Raw genomic sequence first — 24438 nt, 5'->3', positions numbered from 1 at the left:
AGAAACAGGATTGCTGGCCTGGAAGATGGAAGGGATCCATGAGCCAAGGAATACGGACAGACGCTAGAAGTTAGAACAGGCAAGAAAACAGATTTTCTTCTATAATCTCCATAAGGAACACAACTCCATTCAAACTTTGACTTTAGGCCTTCTGACCTCCAGAACTGTAAGACCATAAATTCTGTTGCTTTAAACCACTAGGTTTGTGGTGATTTGTTACTGCAGCCATAGGAAACAAACATACCTGTGGACATTTGCATTGTCTGCCCTAATATTTTACCTTTTGTGATTTGACTTTATTCTTCATAGAGTTAGGGTGGGGTCTATTTTCCTACCTTTGATTCTGGGTTGGCCATATGATTTGCTTTGGCCAAAAGAATGAGCTAGAAGTGATGATGTGCCAGTTCTGGGTGTAGGCCTGACGAAACTTTGTGTGTCTGCTCATTATTGCTCCTCTGTCATTGCCATGTTGGAGGCATGCCTAGCCTAGATGATGGTCTGAGGCCAAGGATGGGGGACAATGGAACAGAGCAACCCCAATGAGAGTATCCTAACAGACAGAGGCCCCAGATGAGCCATATCCAACTGAGCCCAACTCAGGTCAGCTGAGATCCTTACTGACCTCTGAACTGTAATAATATATTGTTGCTTTAAGCCACTGAATTTTGGGTATTTTGGGATTACACAGCAGTAGCTAAGTGATATAGTGACAGCAACTTGGAAAGCAAGGCTCCAGGTATTTTTTTATACAATCTCAGTGTAATGTTTGCTTCTGTCAAGCACATGGCCCAGGCCATAAAAATGTAGGCCATTCATTCATTTAGGCTGGTCACAATCTTGCAGTCTCACGGCAGTCTACATGGGCACAGAGTAATCAGAGGCTTCTCCACTCACCCACCTCCTCCCTCCCTCCACCCCCAGAAAGAACTCACATTGGAGCAGTCTGTAGATCTTTTTATTAGTTTATTGAAATTGTAAAATATAATAAGTTATATATACAAAATTAGACAAAACTATTGACATTTAAGACTTCACTGGCTAGGGCCCATAGCTCTTAGCTTCGGGTGCTCCCTAAATGTTTTTAAGTATAGCAAAATAATGACTGTCTCCGTACAAAATGGCAGGGTAGAAATCCCAGAGGGTCAGTGATAATCATTATGGTCTCATTGATTTGAATTCCATAATGTAGGCTAAAGTCCATCAAAATAAACTGTTCTTGGATTTGTTTCCAAATAAGTAAATGACAAAAGAATGTTTAGCTCCATAAGGACTAGCTCCCTAAAAGTTGAGAGTTGAGGGTCACTGAAACATGGTTGTGATGCTGGCTGGACCTCCGACCCCATGAAGTGAGGCAAAGCTCCGGGCCTGGGAACAGCCACCGCTGCTCCTTCACTGAAAATGTTGTTCTTGAGAAACTGCAGGCTGTCTCCCTGGAATGGCATGCTCATCAGATGTGACATTTGCAGCCAATTCAGGGGGAGACTCTCATCATCATTATCACAAAGCAGGAGAAAGGGGCACCGTAGGATTTCAAAGAGGAATTAAAAGGAGAATTAAATTTTGCCATGGAGTATTTAGCTTGCAGGATATACCAAATAGGTTCTGAAAAACAGCAGCAAACAGACACAGCAAATGATGATATTAAATATTCAGGACCTAATTATGATCCTATCACAGTATGTTCTACATTCATTGGTGGGAAATTGCTTGTTGGCTCTAAACATATGACTGATTTCCTCCCCCCAAAGCATTTGCTCAGTCATGTGACTTATAATTTTAAAAACATAGCTTTGTAAGTCAGAGACTGGTTTTAATTTAGTAATAACCCATAGTCAGATCTGTCATTAGGAAGCTCAGCAGTGAACTCTAAATTAACCCCCTGGTATGATCACTACCCTGGTTCCCACGCTCTTGGCAACTGCAGGTGTAGTAAGAGAATTTGCCAAGAACAATGCCAGTTTATTACTTTATCTCTAAACGTGTGTCAAACAACTGCAGTTACTCTGAATTTTTCTGCTTAGAAGCATGTCTCATTTAACTTGATGACTCACAGTGTTCACTTGGATGTGTACCTCAAAGGCCTGGCATTTCCTGCAGCCCTACTTTCCTATTGCCCACCTGAACTTTACTTACCCTGATTACAGAGCCACAGGCTAACCTCTCCTTTGCAGAAGAGAAACTGAAGCCTGGGAGGGAGAAGAAAATGGCCCACGTTGGCACAACTAGAACCAGGTCCCTGGATTCTAAGCCCAGGCCCTCCCTGTGCTGTGAGACCCCACGTTCCTTGACTGGTTCAGAAGCTCTCATGCCACAAGGCTCATCCACAAGTCTCGGATGCTCAAAACCTACAGTTATGCATGGCTGAACTCTTAGGAAGTCACCATTTCTCTTTATACATAGAGCGGACCACTCATTTCTGTTTGAAGCAAAAACAGACTGACCCATCATTTAAATGGATTGTGTTCTTGAGCATTGCTGCCCACAAAAGGGTCAAACCTGACTAAGGATGAGAGTGGAAAGCAATTCATGTGTAATACAAAACCACCAGGTGGCAGGCCTGGGATTCATGCAGTAGGTGAAACCGGCCGCTGACTAGACACAGGTCTACTCAACCAGACAAACACACATCTTCTATGTCAGGACAGAAGGCAGGCCATAGAGTTAACTCTTCCATTAGTGACTGAAAGGGCTGTAGGAATACAGATGGCTTCAAGAACAGGCAAAGGTATCCCAATGAAGCCACCCAGGATATCCATAGACAAGTACCGGCCCTGACACTACATGGAGTGGGACGTCTGCCTTTTGTAGCCATGTCACCAGGCTTTCAAGTTGCTTTCTTCATGGGGCTGCCTTCCTTCATCACCCATGGGGAGCCATCTCCTCCCTCAGAACTTCTATTACGTTGTCTTACCATCCCCTCACCCAGACTCTTTGATGTCCTCTAGCAAGGTGGTTTGTAAACACGTCTTCTCTCTCTCCCTAGGTTGTAAACTCCTTAAAGACAGGGACCAGATTCTTCACCTCTGTCATCCTCACGTTGTTTGGTTCATCTGAGCACCCAACAACATCCCTTGAATGAATTCATGAATAAATATTCATCCTGCCTGATGAGGTACAGGTGGGGAGCTGGGAGTATCCCAGCTTTAATCTTTTATCTTTGATTAGATTGGAAGTTGGGCCTCATTTCCTCTTGTTCCTGGGAACAACCTAAGGCAAAGCCTGGTGACAGGAGAAAAAGCCTCGATTCTTGGCAGTCTGTTGGCAGCACTCACAGCTCCAGAGCCCTTGTTAGATCCTTGGTGCCTCCCAGGGAGGACAGCCCACAGGCAGCCTCCTCAGGCTGTCATAGGTGGCTGGGAGGCAGGGGGCACAAGCCCGGCCCACTCCAGAATGTCCGCACACAAGGACTCCACGGCATCTAGCCGCTCGATCTGCACCAGTTTTGTGAGCAGCTCTGGGATGCTATAGCCTGCCGTGCTGATGCGGTCAAAGAGCTGCATGCCATCTGTCATGCCCCCAATCTCATCCCTCTTCAGTCCAAAGCTCTCGGCAAGGTGGCGCCATGTTTTCACAACGGCCTTCTCGGAGTTGTACGTGGAGCTGAGCATTCGGCTCGTCTTCTCAAGACAGTCAAATGGCAGCTCTGTGGGGCTGAGACCTGCAGAGACGAAGGGCCACGTCAGACACTGTGAATGGCAGGTAACAGAAGCTCAGCACCATTAAAAATTATTTTTAAAACCTTTTTTTTAATTGTAAAATAAAACACAGATGCAGAAAACCACACAAGATAAATGCATAGCTTGAGGTGAACTACACCCAGGACTTTGCCAGCCACGTGAGAAGCATAAGTACACTAACCCTAATAATAGCCCCTCTCCTCCTGGGAAAATAGCTGCCACACTGGCTGTTAGAGTAATCCCCTCAAGACCACTGTCAGCAGTCACTGAAGTCTTGAGTATGGGCTACCCTTAGTTGGGTGACCGTGCTTCCCCTGGAACTGGGCTGAGGAGGGAGTCAAAGGAACAGTATCACATCCCTTTATGGGGATAGCAATCACCTTTATGAAAGGTGCTTTCAAAGACAGCCTGAAGTTGGTGCTATCTGAGCCAAGTCACTGCCACCTGATGGTTCTCAGCCTTCCCTGTACATTAGACTCACCTGGGAGCATTTGAAAAAAAAAAAAATTGATGCATTTTCACTTTTGGATGATGGAGTAAATATGCTTTTCCCTATTCTTCCTGGTAAGTACAGCTAAAAACCCTGGATGCTATGTACAAAGCAAACATAAGGAGACCTGTGGAGAGAAAAGACAGACTGTAGGGATCTTGGGAGTTGAGCAATGATACGGTGCTGAGTTCCTTGGTTTCCTCCTGCCTCATTATCCCAGGCATGGAGCTGAAGAGTCCAGCAACCCAGAAACACGAATAACAAACAAAAATAGCCCCAACAGAGACCTGGTCTCTCTAGCTAAAGCACTAGGAAAAGAGAAGCTCAGCAAGAAGAAAACATTTAGACAACTGCTTTGTTACAGCCAAACACCACAGAGAAAACTCTGGCTCCGCCCCCACTAAGGCCAGCAAAGGCTGAATGGGAGCCTGATGTCCACCCTCAGTAGGCTGTAACACTGCACCAGTTGTCAGGGAAGGTCAAATTGAGAGCCTGCACTCCAGTGGTATCAGTGGAGAACAAAAAGAGAAACAGATTCCCACCCCACCCCCCTGCCAGCAACAAAAAGAAGCCCCTACTTGGGTGTCAATGAAGGGTGAATGGGAAGCTAGACATCTATCTCCACAGAGGTATCAGAGGAAACCAGCTACAACAGAAGGTTTAAATAAGATCCAGAGTCTCATAATATGACATAAACCTTCCAGTTTCAATAGAAACCCACTCAGCATACCAAGAACTAAGCAGATCTCAAATGTTCTTAATTTTATTTTTGAAAATATTTCCAAAAAGGGGAAAGAATGTGAGGCAAGTCAGCCAAATCCTCTGTTGATGGCTAGGAAGATCTCAAATGAATGAAAAAAGACAAGACCAAAGATAACAGATCTGATAAGTATTTTTATTTTTTTTTATTCTTTACTTTTATTTCTTTTTTTAAAAAGATTTTATTTATTTATTCATGAGAGACAGAGATAGAGAGAGAGAGAGGCAGAGGGAGAAGCAGGCTCCCAAGGAGCAGGGAGCCCGATGCAGGACTTGATCCCAGGACTCTGGGATCATGACCTGAGCCGAAGGCAGACACTTAACCATCTGAGCCACCCAGGTGCCCCTGATAAGTATTTTTAAAAAGCCATGATAAAAATGCTTCAACAAATAATTACACACATGCTTGAAACAAATGAAAAAATAGAAAGATTTCGCAAAAGATAGAAAATATAAAAAAGAACCAAGTGGCAATGTTAGAACTGCAGAAAGACAATAATTGAGATAAAAAGCTGAGTAGATATACTCAATGCAGAATATAGAGGAAAGAATTAGTTAACTGGATAATAGAATTGAAATTATTTATCTGAACAACAGATATAAAATAAACTGAAAAACAGAGTCCCAAGGACCTGTGAGGCTAAAACAAAAGATCTCACATTTGTGTCATGGAGGCCAGGAAAGGAGAGAGAGAGTATGGATGGAAAAGGAAATAATGGCTGAAAATTGCCCAAACTTGAAAGAGACATAAGCCTACAGATTTAAGAAGCTGAGAAAACTCCAAACAGAATACACCCAAAGAAATTCACATCAAAACACATCATAAATTCTTGAAAACTAAAGACAAGTCTTGAAAGCAGCAAGAGAAAATCAACACCTTACCTACCTCAGAAAAGCAATTAGAACAGCAGTGGATTTTTCGTCAGAAACCTGGAGACCAAAGGGACATGGCACAATATTTTCAACTACAGAAAGGAAATAATTGTCAACACAGTGTCCCACACCCAGTGAAAATACCCTTCGGGAATGAAGGGGAAATCAAGGCATTCTCAGGATGAAGGAAAACTAAGAATATGTCACTAACAGAACTACCTTAAAAGAATGACTAAAAGAAGTCTCTAAACAGAAAGGAAAGGATAAAGAAGGAATCTTGGAACATCAGAAAAGAGCGTAGTAAGCAAAAATATTGGTAAACATCATAGCTTTCCTTCTCCTTTTAGGTTTTCTGAATTATGTTTGCTAGTTGAAGCAACTGATGTGGTTCTAAATATATGTAGAGGAAATATTTAAGACAACTATAAACAGAAAGGACATAAAGGGAAGTTTTTTATACTTCATTCAAACTAGTAAAAGGATGATCTCAGTGGACTATGATGAGCTGTATATATTTACTGAGAGAGAGGTTGAGAGATGAAGAAACTACTAAAATAGCTATGGAAAAAGCTATGTACTCAGAACACATAAAATACATCACTCAAAAAAAACATCAAAATGGATTTCTAAAATATGTTCAAGTGACCCAAAGGAAAGCAGGAAAAAGAAAACAGAGAAAATGAAAAACAGAGACAAAAAAGAATAAACAAAAAATAAAATAGCAATCTTAAATGCTAACATATCAATAGCTACATTAAATGTAAATGATTTAAGTATCAATTAAAAAACAGAGCTTGAAGGAATGGACTAAAAATGGCCCAATTATATGCTATCTACAAGAAGCTAATATCCAATATAATGATAAAGGCAGGTTGAAAGTACAAGAATGGAAAAAGATATACCATGTAAACACTAATAAAAGGAAAGCAGAAGTGGCTATTACATCAGACAGAGTAGACTTCAGAATAAAGGAAATTGCCAGAGACTGAGGAACATTATATAATGATAAAAGGGTCAATCCACTGTGAAGACATAGCAATCCTAAATCTATATGCATCAAACAACAGAGCTCTAAAATATGTGAAGCAAAAACTGAAGAACTGAAAGGAGAAATAGACAAAGTCACAATTACAGTTGGAGACTTCAACAACTTTCCCTCAGTAACTGATAGAACAATTGGTAGGAAATCAGCAAGAATATAGAACTCAATATCACCATCAACCAACAAAATCCAATCAACATTTATAGAATACTCCACTCAACAATAACAGAATACACATTCTCTTCAAATGTAGGCCTTAAATCTCAACAAAAGAATGAGAAGAATTGAAACTGTATACAGAGTGTATTTGCCTACCACAATGGAATTAAACTATAAATCAAAAACAACGATAATAGGAAAATCTTCACACACTTGAAAACTAAACAACAGGGGCGCCTGGGTGGCTCAGTCGTTAAGCGTCTGCCTTTGGCTCAGGTCATGATCCCAGGGTCCTGGGATCGAGCCCCGCATCGGGCTCCCTGCTCAGTGGAAAGCCTGCTTCTCCCTCTCCCACTCCCCCTGCTTGTGTTCTCTCTCTCGCTGTGTCTCTGTCAGATAAATTAAAAAAATCTAAAAAAAAACAAAAAAACAAAACAACTAAACAACACACTCTTTTTTGGTGAGGGCAGGGATTAAATTTGATTTATTACATTTATTTCTCCATGGAGTTAATGCATTTAAAGACATAGTTTACTTTTCAAATGGAGAGACATTGTTTTCAGAGACCTTTATTAGATTCCTGCCTGATCCCTTGACATTCCTTTAGAAGAAAATTGTATATGAGGGTGGAGGGAGAAAATATGTGTGGGTCCTCTTCTTTCTGGAAGGTTCCAGAACCAATGGTGGTTGGTGCTTCCCACGCAGGGAAGAGCGACCAGCAGTCACTTCCTGCTCTGTGTCCTGCCTCCTGCAATGAGGAAAGCCACTGGCACTGGGAATAACTCCATAGTGCTGGCCTTTCACTGCATTCTGGGGGCCCCACTATTCAGCAGGCCTCTGTCTTGCACCACTGTTAATGCATTTGGTATGGTATGAGGATTAAACAACACACTGCCAAATAATCCATGGGTCAAAGAAGAAATCTCAAAGGAAGTTTTAAAAATGAAGGAAAATAAAAATACAACATATCAAAGTTTGTAGGACACAGCTAAAGCAATACTGAGAGAGATATTTATATCACAAATACATACATTACAAAAGAAGGAAAATCTAAGCTCCCATCTCAAGCATCCAGGAAAAGATAGCAAAATAAAATCAAAATAACAGGAGGAAGGATAGAGTAAAGAGCAGTCATCAATAAAAGTGAAAAAGGAAAAACAATAGAGAGAAACATGAAAAGAGCTGGTTCTTTGAAAAGATCAATAAAATGGACAAATATAAGATTGATAAAGAAAAAATGAAGAAAGAAGACACAAAATACCAATATTAAGCAATGAAGAAGGGGATATCATTATAGACCCTGCAGACATTAAAAAAAAGGGGGGGGCACCTGGGTGGCTCAGTCAGTTAAGCACCTACCTTCGGCTCAGGTCATGATCCCAGAGTCCTGGGATCGAGCCCCACGTCAGGCTCCCTGCTCAGCGAGGAGCCCGCTTCTCCCTCTTCCTCTCCCTCTGCCCCTGCTCATGTACTCTCTCTCTCTCTCTCACTCACTCTCTCAAATAAATAAAGTCTTTAAAAATTTTTTTTAAAAAAGGAATCTACAAGCAACTCTACACACATAAATTTGACAGCTTAGATGAAATGGGACTAATCCTCAAAAAGCATGAATACAACTCACTCAATATGAAATAGATCTTTTGAATAGCCTTACGTGATTAAAGAAATGTAATTTGTAATTTAAAAAGCCCTCCCAAAAGAAATCTCCAGGCTACACAGTTTCATTGGGGAACTCTACCAAACATACAAAGAAGAATTAACACCAATTCTACATAATCTCTTCTGGAAAATAGAAAAGGAGGAAATACTCCCCAATTTATTCTGTGAAGCCAGTATTAGCCTGATGCCAAAACCAGACCAAGACAGTACAAAAAAGAGAAACTACACACCAATATCCCTCATTAATACAGATAAAGGGCGCCTGGGTGGCTCAGTTGGTTAAGCGACTGCCTTCGGCTCAGGTCATGATCCTGGAGTCCCTGGATCGAGTCCCGCATCGGGCTCCCTGCTCGGCAGGGAGTCTGCTTCTCCCTCTGACCCTCCTCCCTCTCATGCTCTCTGTCTCTCATTCTCTCTCTCTCAAATAAATAAATAAAATCTTAAAAAAAAAAAAAAAAAAATACAGATAAAAAAATCCTTAACAAAATATTAATAAATAGAATTCAACAATATATAAAATGAATTATATACCATGACAAATGGACTTCATTCCAAGGTTGTGAGACTGGTTCAATATTCAAAAATCAAGGTAATCTATCTACAAAACTAATGTAAATCATTTACAAAACCCCTAGAACCAACATTACACTTAATGGTGAAAAACATGCTTTCCCTTTAAGATCAGGAACAAGGCAAGGATGTCTGTTCTTACTACTTTTATTCAATATAATGCTGGAAGTTATAGCCAGTGCAATAAGGCAAGAAAAGGCATACAGATTGGGAAGGAAGAAATAAAAGTGTCCCCATCTGCAGATGTGATTATCCATGTAGAAAATTTCAAGGAATCTATAAGAAAACTCTTGAGACTTTGTGAGTTCAGCAAAGTCACAGGATACAAGATAAACATACAAAAATCAATTGTATTTCCATATACTAGCAATTAATATGTAGACACTGAAATTAAGATAAAATGTCACAATCATTCAAAAATAAATGAAGTTCTTAGATATAAATCTAGCAAAATATGTATAAGACTTATATTCTAAAACCTACATAATGCTGATGAGAAAAGTTGAAGAAAATCGAAATGAATGAAGAGACATACCATTTTCATGGATTAGAAAACTCAACATAGTAAAGATGTCAAATCTCCCTAAACTTTGGTACACAGGTTTGATGTAATTCCTACAAAAATCCCCAGCAAGATATCTTGTAGATATAGGGACAATTATTCTAAGATTTATATGGAAGGGCAAAGGAACTAACATTGGCTAGAACAATTTAGAACAAAAAGAAGAAAGTGGGAGCAAACAGTCTTTCTGATTTCAGGACTTGTTGTATGCTATGTGGTACTGGCAGAAAAGCTGACACAAAGATCAGTGCAACAGAGCAGAGAACCCAAAAAACAGACCCATACAAATATGCCCAAGCTGAGTTTTGACAAAGGTGCAAAAGCAATTCAATGGACAAAAGATAGCTTTTCCCAACAAATGGTGCTGGGACTACTGGACATCTATAGGTAAAAAACCCAAAAAAACAAAAAACCAAAAAAACCCCCCAAAAACCACCAACAACAAAAACCCTCAACTGAAGTCTCACATCTTTTATAAAAATTAACTCCAACTGATCATGGACTCAAATGCAAAACAAAATGATAAAACTTTTTAGAAAACAGTCACAGGAGAAAATCTTTGTGTTCTAGGGCTAGGCAAAGAGATCTTAGCCTTGATACCAAAAACAAAATCTATAAAAGTAAAACGATAAATTTGACTCATCAAAATTTCACCTCTCTGTGAAAGACCCTATTAAGAGAATGGAAAGACAACCTACACAGTGGAGAAAATATTTACAAACCACATACCCATCAAAGGACTCGTATTCAAAACTCAACAGCAAAACCCCCCACAATCCAGTTGGAAAATGGGCAAAAGACAGAGAAACATTTTCCTGAAGAGGACATACAGATGGCAATGAGCTCATGAAAAGAGGGCACATACTGCATGGAGCATTGGGTGTTATAGGCAAACAATGAATCATGGAACACTACATCAAAAAGTAATGATGTATGGTGATTAACATAACATAATAAAAAAAAAGATGCTACATTAGGGAAATGCGAATTAAAACCACCATGAGATATGAAAACATAACTATCAGAGTGACTAAAATAAAAAACAGCAACACTAGCAAATGCTGGCGAGGAAGTAGAGAAACAAGACCACTCACACATTGCCGGCGGGGATGGACATGGTACAGGCACTTTGGGAAACAGTTTGGCAGGTTTTTTTTTTTTTTTTTTTAAAGATTTATTTATTTCTTTTAGAGAGAGAGAGAGAGCACGAGTGGGAGAGGCAGAGGGAGAGGGAGAGAGAATCCCAAGCAGACTCTGTGCTGTGCCAAGCTCGGAGCCCAGTGCAGGGCTTGACCCCATGACCCTGAGATCACGACCTGAGCCAAAAACAAGAGTCGGACGCTCAACCAACTGGGCCACCCAGGTGCCCCGGCAGTTTTTTAAAACACTAAACATGCAACTACCATACAACCCAACAACTGTACTCCTGGGCATTTATCCCAGAGAAATTATGACTTATGTTCACATAAAACCTTTTCATGGCTCTTTATAGTGGCTTTATTCATAAATAGCCCCTGGAAACAACCAAGATGTTCTTAAATGGATGAATGCTCGGACGAGTTGTGATTCGTCCACAATGTGGGCAGGTACTCAGGGGTATGAGGAAAAATCTACAATACACACAACAACTTGCATGAATCTCTGGAGAATTATGTGGAGGAAACGGGCCTTTGGCAAAAGGTTACACGGTACATGAGTCCACTTAATGTCCACGAAATGACATTTCGTGGACATTAAGAATGATTGTAGAAATGAAGAACGATTAGTGGTTGCCAGAGACTAAGGAGAATGTAGAAATGTAGAAGATTACTCGGTCATTAGGTGGCCTTGCCCTTTCCTTGTGTCCTGGTCCCCCTCCTCAAAGATGCTTCCCGAGCAAGCAGAGTCAGGCTGTCTCACAGCTACCCTCTGGGTACGGGCAGCAGGACTAGGAATAAAAGCATTTCAACCTGTAGATCTTCTGGCATTTATCCCAGAGTGGCTCTTTATAGTGGCTTCATTTGTAGCCACTGTAGAAATGAAGAACGATTAGTGGTTGCCAGAGACTAAGGAGAGGTGGGGGTGGGGAAGTGGGTGAGGCTATAAAAGGGTATACAGAGGGATCCTTGTGGTGAAGGAAATGGGCTCTGTCTTCAGGTATTAATGTCCTGATTGTGACTTTCAGATTGATTCAGCAAGATGGTCTCATTGGGGGACACTGAGTAAAGGGTCCACAGGAACTCTCTGTATAGTGTCCTACCACTGCATGTGAATCTGCAGTGATCTCAGAATTACAAGGTTGATTAAAAACAGACAAAAGAAATTGATGCCAGAGACACCCCAGCCAAATTACATCAGGATCTTGGGGCCTTTGAGGGGGTGGCTGGGCAGAAGGGAGACAGTGGAAAACTCTGGGTGAGTATATACTGTTCCCCCAGGGCTGGGCACTGCTGGTCTGAGGTTCTCCGCCTTGGAGATGTGACTGTCCCCAAGGGTTGATAAGCACACTAAGCACCCCAGGCTGTGAGAGGGTGACCAAGCACATGGGGCTCACACTCTTCACCCTCCCAGTCTCACTGGAGAAGCTCCTCTTTCCTCTGGGGTTCCTGAAATTAATTTGAAAACCACTGTCCCAGGAGTATGGGCTCTAAAAGCCAAGACATATTTTGGAACAGAGAAGAGCTTTCCAGGGTGATGGAATGCAAATCTCAGACCATCTTCCACGGGGCAGCCATGCCAGGCTTATCAGACATGGGGCATGTGTACTTATGGAGAGATGCTGCATTTCAACAGGCAGCCAGGTCGAGTTCTTGGCCCCTGGAAGTTATTTCTGGCCAAAGGAGCGCTCAGCCAGCAAGCCTGCCCCGGGCTCGGTGTGCTGGGCTCCACCTCTGAGGAGAAATGAGAGGCCCCCGGGCTCCACAACTGCTGCCTGGGGCAGACCCAGAAGTCCAAGGAGGGACGCCAGTGAGACCAGGGCCGAGTGGCCCAATTAGCTGGGGAACATTCCCTAACCTCAGTGATGAGGGGTTTTGTCCCCTGGGTGGATACAAAGGTAATTTAGAGCCTAGATTTGGAAGAAATGGGGACTGTGGATTCTGGTTTCAGGTTGAAATGCTTTTATTCCTAGTCCTGCTGCCCGTACCCAGAGGGTAGTTGTGAGACAGCCTGACTCTGCTTGCTCGGGAAGCATCTTTGAGGAGGGGGACCAGGACACAAGGAAAGGGCAAGGCCACCTAATGACCAGGTAAGTGACTGAAAACGCCAGTGCGGAGACAGCATCTGGGGGACACTGGGCGACACTGGCTCCTTCCACTACTGTTCTCTACTGACTCCACGGTCCCCCAGGGAGGCCCTGCCCCGGGGCTGGCTGGGTGTCATCTCCTTGTCCTGTGAGGGAAAGGGCCTTGGGGAGTGCCAGGGAAAGGGCCTTAAATAGTTTGGCGCCAGATTCCACGTCTCTCCACACCTGAGGGGTTCGCCAGCCGCTGGGATGAGGAACATGACCAGCTGGGTGGGCGGCCTTTCTCGGCCCCCACGGGGCCTCGGGACTCCTGCCAGAGCCACCTCCTCCATGTTGACGGTTGGGGAAATCTGGGGTACGTGTCCCCAAACAGCGTGTCCATGCTTACCTTCAACGACTCCACACACATTGGCATACACATCCAATATCTTTTTCCTTCGGCTTTGAATCTATGGGAAAAGTGAAGAGAATGTTAATTTTCAGAACAAGAGGAAGTGGTAGCCCACAAAAACGCAAGTTCTCCATCCCAGCGTTGGCAGCTACTCTCCCCTGACTGACGCCCTCACGTGACCATCTCATCAGGAAATTCGACCCCTTCAGTGTGCACAGAGGTGGGGCTACTCTTCGGCTCCATTGGACATTCAGGCTCACAAGACACCTGGCATCGGTCCGTGTGGGAGGGTGAGTGGCAGGGATCCCAGCTGGCCAGAGGGCGCCTGGGATGCTGTGGCTGTGTCGGCAGCCATCCACAGACTCTTCTCCCAGAGCACACATGAGGCCCATGCGGGATCCTGGCTGAAAGGTACCACGCCCCACGGGAGCCAATACCCCTCAGAACAACTGCATGGGCTTCCAGGGTCCCTGCAAGTGATGGGTACCATCACAGATGTCCCTGAACTCAGGGCAGCCCAGAGCCTGTCATCCCTGTCCAGACCTAAGCCAGATCCGGCTTCCCAAGCGGGGATGTTTTCCTCATTAGCAATGTTACCTAGCAACACGCTGACCTACGCTTGGGTCAGGCTGCCAGTGAACCATGCGCTACGTGCTCAGGCAGCCTGAGCAGCGCTGTGCTCTTTTGCCCGCGCATCCTGCCCTGCCACGGCCCGTTCCCAGCTGGCCTGCTTTGGGTGACAAGCCCTCTGGGCAATTTTACATGCAAAACTGGGGCATATTGTGTATGTGTGTGTGTACACTATGGGTGTGTGTATGTATGTGTGAGTGTGTACACTGTGTGTGTGTGTATATATATTTTTTGGTCTGCTTGGACACATGCCAATATATTTACAAAGGTTTTTTTGTCTTACGGTATTCCAAGCAATTTTAACTTTTCTCTTGGCTTACTATCTTTCATTTTCTTCTATAAAGCTAGATAATACAGAGATAAGTTTCCTATTTTTTTGCTATCTTGTGTTAAGCCTGCCCCTCTATCTAGGGTCCCGTGGTGGTCCCGCCTCCCGTCTCCGCCTCCCGGGGCTCCAACAAACGTGCGAGGAGCAGCGCCAGGGCCTCACCCCGGCTGACTTGGTGGCCGCCGACTTCTCCCGGGCCAGGTGAACCAGCGACAAGAGGCACAGCTCTGGGGAGCCCTGCTTGTCGGTGGCAGGCTCCTCGTCACTGTCCATGCTCCGGCTCAGCAGCTGCTCGTTCTCCGATGATGCGTCGTTCTCGCTGTGGGAACAGGAGGGTGTTTGTTAGCAGTGGCCCTGACACATTTTCCCAGTGGGAAGATGATTGATGGATCGATCGATGGGAATGCAGGGACTTGTTCCCCAAGCTTTTACTGAGCAGCTCCTGGGCATGAGGTGAGAGAGACATGCCGCACTTGCTACTCCTCCCAATGAGTGACCCGGATGCAGGGGGGCCTGCAGGTGTCCCGTGAGAGGACTCACAAGGTGTCTCTCGAGCCCCACGTGGCTGGGGTTCATCAGGGAGGGGGACAACATCTACTCGTCTGTTCCCCTGACCCGGCTCAGTTAAGCTTTCTTGAATATGTCCCAGCTTCCTATTTTTTTTTTTTAAGATTCTATTTATTTATTTGACAGAGACACAGCGAGAGAGGGAACACAAGCAGGGGGAGTGGGAGAGGGAGAAGCAGGCTTCCCGCTGAGCCAAGAGCCCGATGCAGGGCTCGATCCCACCAGGACCCTGGGACCATGACCTGATCCGAAGGCGGACCTGATCCTTAACGACTGAGCCACCCAGGCGCCCCTCAGCTTCTTATTTTTAATGCAGGCCAGCTCCAAGTTCAGCCTTGTTCTAAATGCAAACAGGTTTATGTGGCCGGCACTGAATCTGTGCAAGTTCTCTGGAACAACCCCAAACAGAGCTGAATGAGCCTGCCTGGGGAGCCCCCGTCTTGACTAGGGGGTGACCTGGCTGAAATGTGTGCATTGTAGGTGGGGTCACAGCAAGCTGCAAGAGGGGCTTCAGGAGCTCCCCCTGGAAGCCAGGTGGGCCCACATTCCACCACTGCTCACCGTCCACAGCCCTAGGCACATGTGGGTTGGAGCTTAAACTCTCAATCATTCCAAATAGCTGAAAAACAACATTCTTTTTTTAGGCATCCTGTTCGCTTCCTGTGGTCTGGCTGACGACTTACAAAGAATTATTCTTTTCTAGCCACTGGGTTACAGTAATGAAGCCCACACTCAAACGCAACCCTAGAGGCCAGATGAAGGTGAGGCCCAGTAGGTTCAGGGCCTTGCTCGGAGTTGGCTGGCCTGCCGCTGTCTCCCCCCACCCCCAGCAGACTAGGAACAAAAGCACGGTTGTCCCCAGAGACCACTGATGGCCCCAGGTCCTTTTCCTAAGGCCTAGGAGCAGACAGAGGGGACAGGAGCTCTGTGCCTTGTCTTTTATAGCACGATTGTCCGGTTTTCTTTTTTTTCTTTTTTTTTTTTTAATTTTATTTATTTATTTGACAGAGAGAGACACAGCGAGAGAGGGAACACAAGCACGGGGAGTGGGAGAGGGAGAAGCAGGCTTCCCGCGGAGCAGGGAGCCCGATGCGGGGCTCGATCCCGGGACCCTGGGATCATGACCTGAGCCGAAGGCAGACGCTTAACAACTGAGCCACCCAGGTGCCCCTTGGTTTTCATTTTTATTTGATATTTGCATATGAAACAAGTATTATTTTTAAGTCATAGGACACATCCCTGCCCTTTGAGTACCCCTATCCCCTACTTTTGAGAAAGAGCAAAGCCTGGAGGAACAGAAGGCTGCCACAAGACAGGGCTGCACAGACGGGAGGGTGGAGGAGAAACTCGTCCGCAGGGAGGCACACTGCAGGGCCAGCCCCCGCAGCCCGGCCCAGCCCAGGGCTCTGACATGGGGGGTCAGCGGGAACAGAGGCACTCACAGGAAATGACCGCCACCTAAGGGACTGCCCAGGGGGACCCCCACTCTTTCTTTTCTTTCCCAGCATGTACAGATTTCATGATTTAAGTCTGCTTCCTGCCCTTGCAACAGGCGTCTTGAGAGATGCTGGAGTTTTCTAAATGAGGTAACACCTTTGGAAGTGCTTGATTAATGCCAAAGCTCTACACAAACGTCTGGAGTCATGATCATTCCTACAAATGAAAGGCTTTGCAAGAGTTCACCCACCTTGGGAAGGTTGCAGGCCAGGAGACAGTGCCCCTCTGCCCTTCCTATAATTAGTTTGGGGCCCCCCATGGCCTCTGTGTCCCACCTATGACGTGGGCACAATGGGGTCCTGGAATGGCCAACGGGGTAGAGGCCAGACAGGGGACTGACACCATGGGGTGGATTTGTGGAACCTAAGCAGGACCAGTCCAAATGACCGTGTGAGGGGGCAAAGGAAAAGTTTACTTCCGTCTGCCCTAGATATTAAAGCCAGGGCTGATTCTACATCCTAATGTGTGCTAAATATGGTAAAAATCTCACATGTCAAAATTCTTCTTTAAGAAGTCTTACTTCACAAGTGTTAGTGGTTGGTCTGGAGCCTGCACAATGCGGGCTGTGGGGCCAGACGCCTGTTACTCCTGGATGTGTCACCTCAGGCACGTGACAGCTTCCAAACCTCGGCTTTCCACGATCAGGGGTAATATTAGCACCTTGTGCGTGGGGCACTCACAGACCTAGCACCGAATGTTCCTTAGCCATCATCATCACCAGCGCTGTCCAGCGTATCGGGAAACCAGTTCTGGTTTTAGCGCTAGTGACACCAGTGTTGCTGTTGGCCATGGGTTGCTGCTGAAGAAGAAGGGGACACTCACAAGCCTCGGGTCTGCGCACAGAAGGTGCATGTTGAAGAGGAAGGCGGGGGGCGGGGGCGGGCAGCTGGCCCTGGAGCAAGGTGTTAACCACCTGCCCCTCACACTGCCTGGCCCCTGCTGCAGGTCAGAGGTGAGGCTGAGGCCTGGTACTCTCCTGCCTTGCTTGTCCCGGGGTTCTGCTCCCTCTGGAGCCTCCAGGCCAGTGGCCAGGCTTCTCGGGATGCTCCCCATCTGGCACTCCCCTTTCTGCTCAGGACCCCAAGAGGACCCCTGACCTCACCTGGGGCTGGGGGCTGCTCCACCCCACGACGAGTGGCTGCTTTGGCTTGACTTACCTCTTGGCAGTCTTTGCTGGAGCTGTGGTCAGCTTCTCGAATTCGTCCTTCTCAGAGAAAATCACCACACTGTCTGCAGGTAAATGGGAAGAATGAGGGTGAGGGGAAGGGAGCTGTAGTCAGTCCCTGGTTCTGAACTCATCCTTCCCTGCTTCCCTTCACTTCCTCTTTAGCAGGCTTGCCCGGTGACTAAGCCACACCACGCTTAGGGCGTGATGTGGGGGCCCCGACACCTCTTCCTGCAGCCCTGTTCTAGGGGGCATGAGAGCACCAGCAGTTGGGAGGCCAAGCTTCCGGGTGCTGGCGAGCGGAGCACACGACCTCCACCCTGGGATGGACACCCGTGCTGTGGGGGTTCGGTTTGCAGACCTTGGGCCTCTTTCTTCTCCTCTTCCTTGCTCACTTGGGCTTCCACGCTCTTCACTGGGTGGCTGGTACAGCAGGCTGGTTGGAGAAAGGGAAGGGTGTGAGGAGCCTGACTCACAGACTGGGTAAGCTGACAGAATGGAACTGTGGGAGAGCAAGCGTTTGTGGGGAGGGAGTGGGGGGCATTGGGGAGCAGTCACCTGGAGCAGAAGGCTTTGTCTTCATGATGTAGAACATGATGATGAGGACAATGGCTATGGCCATGATGAAGATGGTGGACATGGCAATGATCAGGGCTGTGGCCAGGTGCCCTTGGCCTGAGAGCTCTGCTGGAGGCAGGGAGAGAGGGCAGCACGGGGCTCAGGACTCCCTACAGGTGCCCCTGAGCCCCGCAGAATCCACCCTCTGAGAAGACCGCAGTGCCTGTGGCAGGGGACACTTCCAGGGGACCCTCAGAATCCCAAACTACAGGTTTGCCTTGACCATCATGGCTGGCCTTAACTGAGGCTGATCCAGACTTATCTGGAACACCATGCTTCAGGTTTGCTCAGTTGTTCCTGAGGTGCTTGCTCTTGGTATTACTACTTTGGGAACCCTGGGTGAGTTGGGATGCAGAGAGGAAGAAGCCCACAAACAAGTGTCATGAAGACAGTTCCATCCAAGCAGAAGTCACCTCGGAGGGCCAGAGATTCTGTTCTTGGTTTGGCGCCATCCTGTGTTTCATGCAATTTCAACCTAAGTGTCATAATCAAACTCCCAGGGCAAAGGTGGTGAAGGGGCTGCCACACCTCTTCCTCTGTTCTGTCACCTCACCACGGGGGTCCCTTCCCCAGGGGGCTCTCGCTGTTTTCCCCAATAACGCCTGCCATCGACACGTGCAATGCCCTGCTGCTTGCTCTCATTCTCTGAACTAACAAACAGGATTCCGGTCCTCATGAGGCAGGATCCAGGTGACCCACCATTCCCACAGGAAAGGGACAAGATCTAAAGCACCGGGGACCCTCTGAAGGAGGCCAAGGCCATTTTGGAAAGAGGCACCAGAGCTCGTAGCCCCAGCGCTGCCAGTTTCCACACCCATCCTCCCGGGTGGTGTGTGCCTGCAAGAAATCATCATTTGGATGCCAGGTATGGATGATATAAGTGCTTTAATATTCACTGGTTGTGTGCTATTCCCTGCCCCCCACTCGGGGCCTGGTGGAAATGAGACTCCTATATCCTAGCAAAGTCTTCCAGCTTTGATGCTCTGTGAATGTGCAGGGTCAGGTTTGGGGGGGTGATGCCGAGGCTAGCGTGCTGAGTGCACTGTGGGACTCTGAAGGGCCCCCGAACCTCACTGAGACCTGGGCCTTAAATCTGCTTAAATAATGGATGGCACTGAAATAGCCCGATGGCAGCAGGGACCAGCATGAGGCCTTGATCTGAGAGAGACGGGGGCCTCGGGGGCCTCCACCCTCCTCAAAGCCTTTCCATCCCTAAGGGATTAACGAGCAAAATGTAGTTCTCGGAAACTAATATTAAGTGTTGGGCTCTGCAGGTTGATCTGAAAGCCAGCAACAGAATGGCTGTGGCCCAGCCACGGGTGGGAAGCTTGTTCTCTGCCGCCCAGCCGCCTGTGTCCTGAGTACCACCCTGCGGCTCCAGGATGTGCCTTTCTTGCCAGTGTGTTCTAAGGGACCCCGGGCTCCCATGGAGAGATCGCTTCCACTCCTTGCGGACATCACGACCAGCTTCCCACTACTGGGGGCACCAAGGAGCCCCTGCTGCCATTCCTCATAGCTGCTCCCAGCCTCCCTCTTCGCTTTCACCCAAGTGCCTTACTTGTAACAGCTGGCTAGCTGCAGAAGCACAGTCCTTACCTTTGTGGGCGTGCTGGAAGGGAGAGAGGGTGCTGCTGCCAGAGGTGCTGGGGAAGTTGGCAGAGACTCCGGAGCTGGCTCCTGCACCTGCAAGGGGAACCCAGTCACTTCGTGTTCCCCGGGATGACCTGGACGAGCCCCACCTTCAAGGACAGAAAGCAAGGTGCAGCTGCAGAGCCAGGGGATTTAGAATTCTAGATTACACAGGCGCTGCAGCAGGGGGCGGCGGGACGGGGGACACTTTCATTTCTTAGCGTGTTTCATAATCCCTAGAGAGCACTCTGACCTCCCAAGAGTTATTCTTCAGGAAGAAGACACATAGGTAAATCTGCTGAGACTCAACAGTGGTGCCTCACCAACTCAATTTTTCTATGAACAGAGGTAAAATATAGGCCATCCATAGAGATGAGAAAAGTCCATATATATACAGAAGGAGTGGGGGGAAATAATACTTGAGAAATTTCTTCAATTACATAAAATAAGAATGTATTTTAATACTTTTTCTAGTTATAAAAATAATATGTGCCATTATTAAAAATCAGGAGAAAAAGGGAACACAAGAAAGAAGTAAAAGAATCACTGATAGCCTCACTACCTGAGGTTGACAATTTGGTGTGTTTTCCTTTAGGATTTTCCTGTGATTCATTTTTTTAAATACTTGTGACCAAACAGTTTAAGAGCAGACATGAACTTTGCTTTCCCTCAAAACTGTGACTCATAAAACTTCCCTTTCCTATTTAAAAAGTATCACTTTAGCAGGGGTGAAATGGAAGCTGGTTTTGTGACCAATCCCATCACTAAGGAATTGTTTGGTTAAAACAAAGCAAAAATGTTCTGCCACAGAAAACACGGCGTCCTGATGGTCAACCTTCCTTTACGTGGGACTTGAGTTTTGCTGTTGATAAAAATGATCCTATTTCAAATACGCGTCCTTCTGTCTGGCTTTTGTCCGTATGCGTGCTGGAGTAATCTGTGAAGTGGGCCTGCACACTCCCAAGTAAGGGCGGGTGAGCTGGCCTCCCCAAAGTCACACACCTGGTCCCCATAGCCCGCCCAGCAAGGAGGAGTGACGCTGACTCAGGGACCTTGGTCAGCCAGCCTCCAGGCTTCCGTGAGAACCGTCTCTAACAGGGACGTTTTCTTTAAGAGATGCTTCTCAGGAGAAACCACACTCTGTGGATGATATTTCTAAAGCCGCCTGCGCACAGAGCATGGGGCAACTCAGAGACAGGGACCACAGCCAACCGGTGAGGCAAGTCCTGCTGAATTAGCCACACATCTGTGTCCAGTCAGGAGACAAGGACACGGGAGAGCAGGGCCAGAAACATCTGCTCCTTACACCCTTTCACAAATAGAAATCTCTGCGACTAAAATAGAGGGAAGCTTGGGAGGGCCCAGGGACAGGCTGAGGACTGGCTCCTGGGGTAACTGCACTTCTGTGAGGTGCCGTAGGTCTCAGAGCCGGCCCATCGGTCACTTGGGTTGGCCGGGAATTTAACTGTTGGCCGCTGGATGAGAAATGTCATCTGCAGGCTCTTTAAACAACGCACGTACAGTGGGGGAAGCACTGAGGGCTGTGAGGCACACACCCTCCCCAGCAACTCCAGGACCGGGGCTGGCCCGGGAACCCAGGAAGGCTTGTTGGCCAGCACGGGATCTGCTGGTGCCGCCCTGCCGCGCTTCCAGCCCGTGCTGGGAGCCGTCTTGCCAAGTCTGAGCTCTCAGCACCAGAGGTGTCTCCTCTGTGGGGATTTGCTGCTTCTGGAGCCCAGGGACCTAGCTTATCTGGAGCTCCTGGCCTTGGCCCCTTCACCTGTCTCTATCCCTGAGGGCCTGCCTCAGATGTGGACGCTGGTGGGCGCAGAGCACCGCAAGATGGACGGGGCGGTCTCTCCCTGCCACAGGGCACCATGAGTTCTGTGGTTCCTGCTTCTTTCCTTCTTTCTCAGCTGTTGGTCGCCGGGACCACTTCTTAGCTCTCCCACTATAAGAGAGAGGCGTGCTGAGGGGTGCAAGCAGGCCTGCCCATGGGGCCCGAGTGCTCACCAGCACAGGCTGCCCTTGAATGAATGCAGACTGCAGAGCTGACCTGCTCAGAACAGAGGCTGCCCACCTTACTCCCAGCCCCCCACCCCGCCCCAGCTCTCGGGCCCCGTGGTCACACCCCTTCCTCCTTCAACGACAGTTGGAAGGGGCAGTTCTTCTGCTTCCTCTGCTGGGTCTTCCGGCGCCTGCGGTTCCAGGGAGTGGCCCTGCTGGTGACCAGAGCTTAGACTTGCCTTTCTTAGCTTGCCTTTCTGGAGCACAAACAGAAGCTTTCTCGGGCTCCCTACCCCTAAACTCACGACAACTCTCTGCTTTTCCATTTAGCCTTCTCCCCTGGCCTCAGAACCAGTGGTCCCTTGGGAGGTGTTGGTGGGAAGGTGCGCCCCCCTCCCCCCGTCCCTGTGAGGGCTCGTGCGCGTGGCCGACCCTGGGGCTGGAGGCTCTGCTGTGTGCAGACCACGCGGCTCCCCTCCAGTGTGGCATAGGAGGCTTCAACGGCATCCAGTCAAGTGGGGAAAGTGACGTGGGGCAGGGCTTCAAGCAGAACCTGCTTTCCTTTTTAAAAGCAAACATGGCACTGAAAACAAAGCTAATCTATCTGTTTGGTAAGGGACTCAAGGGAGCTTAAGCTATTCCTCAGGGAAAAAAAAATACCTGTGGGCTCTGTTTGTGGATTTGTCATCTTTGTCTCTTCTTGTCCCTTTCTGCCGGGGCTTGCCAGCCAAGGCTGGGGGACAGGGGCTGGGGGCACACATGCGCCCAGGCCTGTGGTCCAGGGAGGAACAATGAAAACAGCCTGGCTGCACACTGACTTCGCGAGATGCCTTTGCGCCTGGCTGGCAGGGCTGCTCCCCAGGCGCCGGCAGCAAACACTGCGTGCGGGCTGGGGCACATCGGTAACGCACGCCCCATCGCCCCCAGCAGGCGGCTCCTGTCCTCGCTCAGGTGGCAAGCAGGGCCTCTACCCTGGTGTACGACATTTCCCTCGAACTGAGCTCCAGCCAGTGTCAACTGAAGGGCCCTGGGCTGCAGGCGCTGGGCGGTCTGTGCTCGGCTGTTCCGTGATCCCTGAGCCGACCAGGGGAACGTTTTGTTCATCCCACGGTGAGAGGGAGGGTGGGCTGGAAGACCTCATGATTGGAGGTCTATCTCCGCGCACAGATGCCCCAGGACAGCATGCCACGGCCACCAGCTCCCTGCATGGCAAGTTCCCTGTTCCAGGCCCTGCTCTGCTCTCATGAGCATTTGGTGTCTGGACAGTTTCCTTCCGCTCCAGTATGTGCCCTGTGTTTTGGGTTCATTTGGCCTCCTTGGAACAGATCATTAGATGAGAATGTTCTTCAGTTGTTGTTTCTGTTGGGTGGTCAACTACTGATCCATCTTACCCTGCATGATGCTCCCACTGGAGCCTAGCTTTAAATAAGCAGAGAGGAGATCCTGCAGGATAGGAGTAAGGGAGGGTTGATGAAAACTGCAGTCCCAGAAAATCGCCATGAATTGCCACACGAAGTCTACATTAAAATGAAAGTAAGTAGGGCCTGGCTCTGCTTAGCTCACTGGTGTGTTCGGGGCAGCACTGACTTGGGACAGTAAGTACGGGAGGTGGCGGGCTCCTCACGGTGTTCGTCCACTTTCCTCAAAAGGATTTTGAGAACTGTAAGCACGTGGCTTAATGCAGTAATACTTCTATTCAGTGTGATGACAGGATTTACGGGGCCTTTGAGGTTTGTTAATCCACACAATTTATAAACATGCCATATGTATTAAAGACTGCTGGGATTCTCTCTGCATGGGGCAAGCAGGTTGAATTTTCAGGAGTGATTTGTTTATTGATTCTTAGTTGTTGGCGAGGGTGCCCCCAGGCTGCTGCGTCGGCCCAGCGCCCCCCAGTGGCGGATCCTGGAACAATGGGCAGAGCCGTTCAAACCTGGCTGCTCAAAGTGAGGGTCCTCCGGAGCTTGCTGGAAATGCAGTCTGGGCATCCACCCCAGACCTGCTGCGCCAGGATCTCTTTTTTAACAGGACCCTGGTGACAGGTGTACGCATCCCAGCTTGAGAAACACTGTGTTAGAAACAGCTGGTCTTTGGGCCTTTGGGGATGCCAAAGCTTCACACTTGAGTGGCATCACTGTTGGGCATTGCACGATGGCATCTGAATGAAACTTGCCACAGCTCTCCTGAGCAGGCTTTTCCAAAAGGTGAGTCCATCCTGGGCCTGACACAGGGCTCGGTGTCTAATAAAAATGAAGAGGAGTGATGATAAACATGATGCCAATGGGACAAGTGAGTCCCCAGGCCCAGAGCTGCCTCACTGGTCCCTCCAGCGCTCTGTGAGGGAGGGCTCCTGCCAGCTGGGCCCAGGGGAGCTGACAGAGGACAGGAGGTCAGCAAGTGAGGTGCGGCCTGCGTGGGCCTGGGAGACCCGGGGTGGAGCCACGCTCACAAAGCCACAACACGGATTCCGTTACGAGACAGCTCTCAGGCGTGGGTTCTCAGGACTTTATTTCTCAGGAAAGAAAGAATACCAGACAGTGCTGGTTTACCAAGTGGATCTTGTTCTTTGCCTTCACTGAAAAATAACCAAAA

The 24438-nt window shown here is 47.8% G+C and overlaps 1 protein-coding gene and 1 long non-coding RNA gene across 7 annotated transcripts in view; one reads left to right on the top strand and one right to left on the bottom strand.

The window, feature by feature from the left end:
• LOC118531151 (uncharacterized) overlaps positions 1-20731 on the top strand; it is a 31573-nt gene extending 10842 nt beyond the window's left edge. The window contains exons 2-7 of one of the 6 annotated variants that reach the window (XR_013441877.1): positions 12901-13017; positions 13498-13816; positions 14447-15691; positions 15939-17663; positions 17758-19075; positions 19485-20731. This is a non-coding gene — a long non-coding RNA (uncharacterized LOC118531151). Of the gene's footprint in view, positions 1-12900; positions 13018-13497; positions 13817-14446; positions 17664-17757; positions 19076-19484 lie in introns of all 6 variants that reach the window. The other 5 variants (XR_013441876.1, XR_013441879.1, XR_013441880.1 and 2 more) reach the window with 5 other exon arrangements.
• EDAR (ectodysplasin A receptor) overlaps positions 945-24438 on the bottom strand; it is a 35720-nt gene continuing 12226 nt past the window's right edge. The window contains exons 5-11 of the mRNA XM_078056679.1: positions 19807-19893; positions 18107-18279; positions 17954-18071; positions 17585-17657; positions 14526-14682; positions 13403-13463; positions 945-3658 (exon numbers count right to left, since the gene is read on the bottom strand). Coding sequence (XP_077912805.1) covers positions 3336-3658; positions 13403-13463; positions 14526-14682; positions 17585-17657; positions 17954-18071; positions 18107-18279; positions 19807-19893 — 992 coding nt within the window. The 3' untranslated portion in view covers positions 945-3335. The remainder of the gene's footprint in view (positions 3659-13402; positions 13464-14525; positions 14683-17584; positions 17658-17953; positions 18072-18106; positions 18280-19806; positions 19894-24438) is intronic.

The sequence above is a fragment of the Halichoerus grypus genome, chromosome 10 (genome assembly GCF_964656455.1).
Source record: "Halichoerus grypus chromosome 10, mHalGry1.hap1.1, whole genome shotgun sequence".
NCBI lineage: Eukaryota > Metazoa > Chordata > Mammalia > Carnivora > Phocidae > Halichoerus > Halichoerus grypus.
Note: the sequence above shows the minus strand (reverse complement) of the source record. Positions and strands in the feature narration are given on the sequence as shown.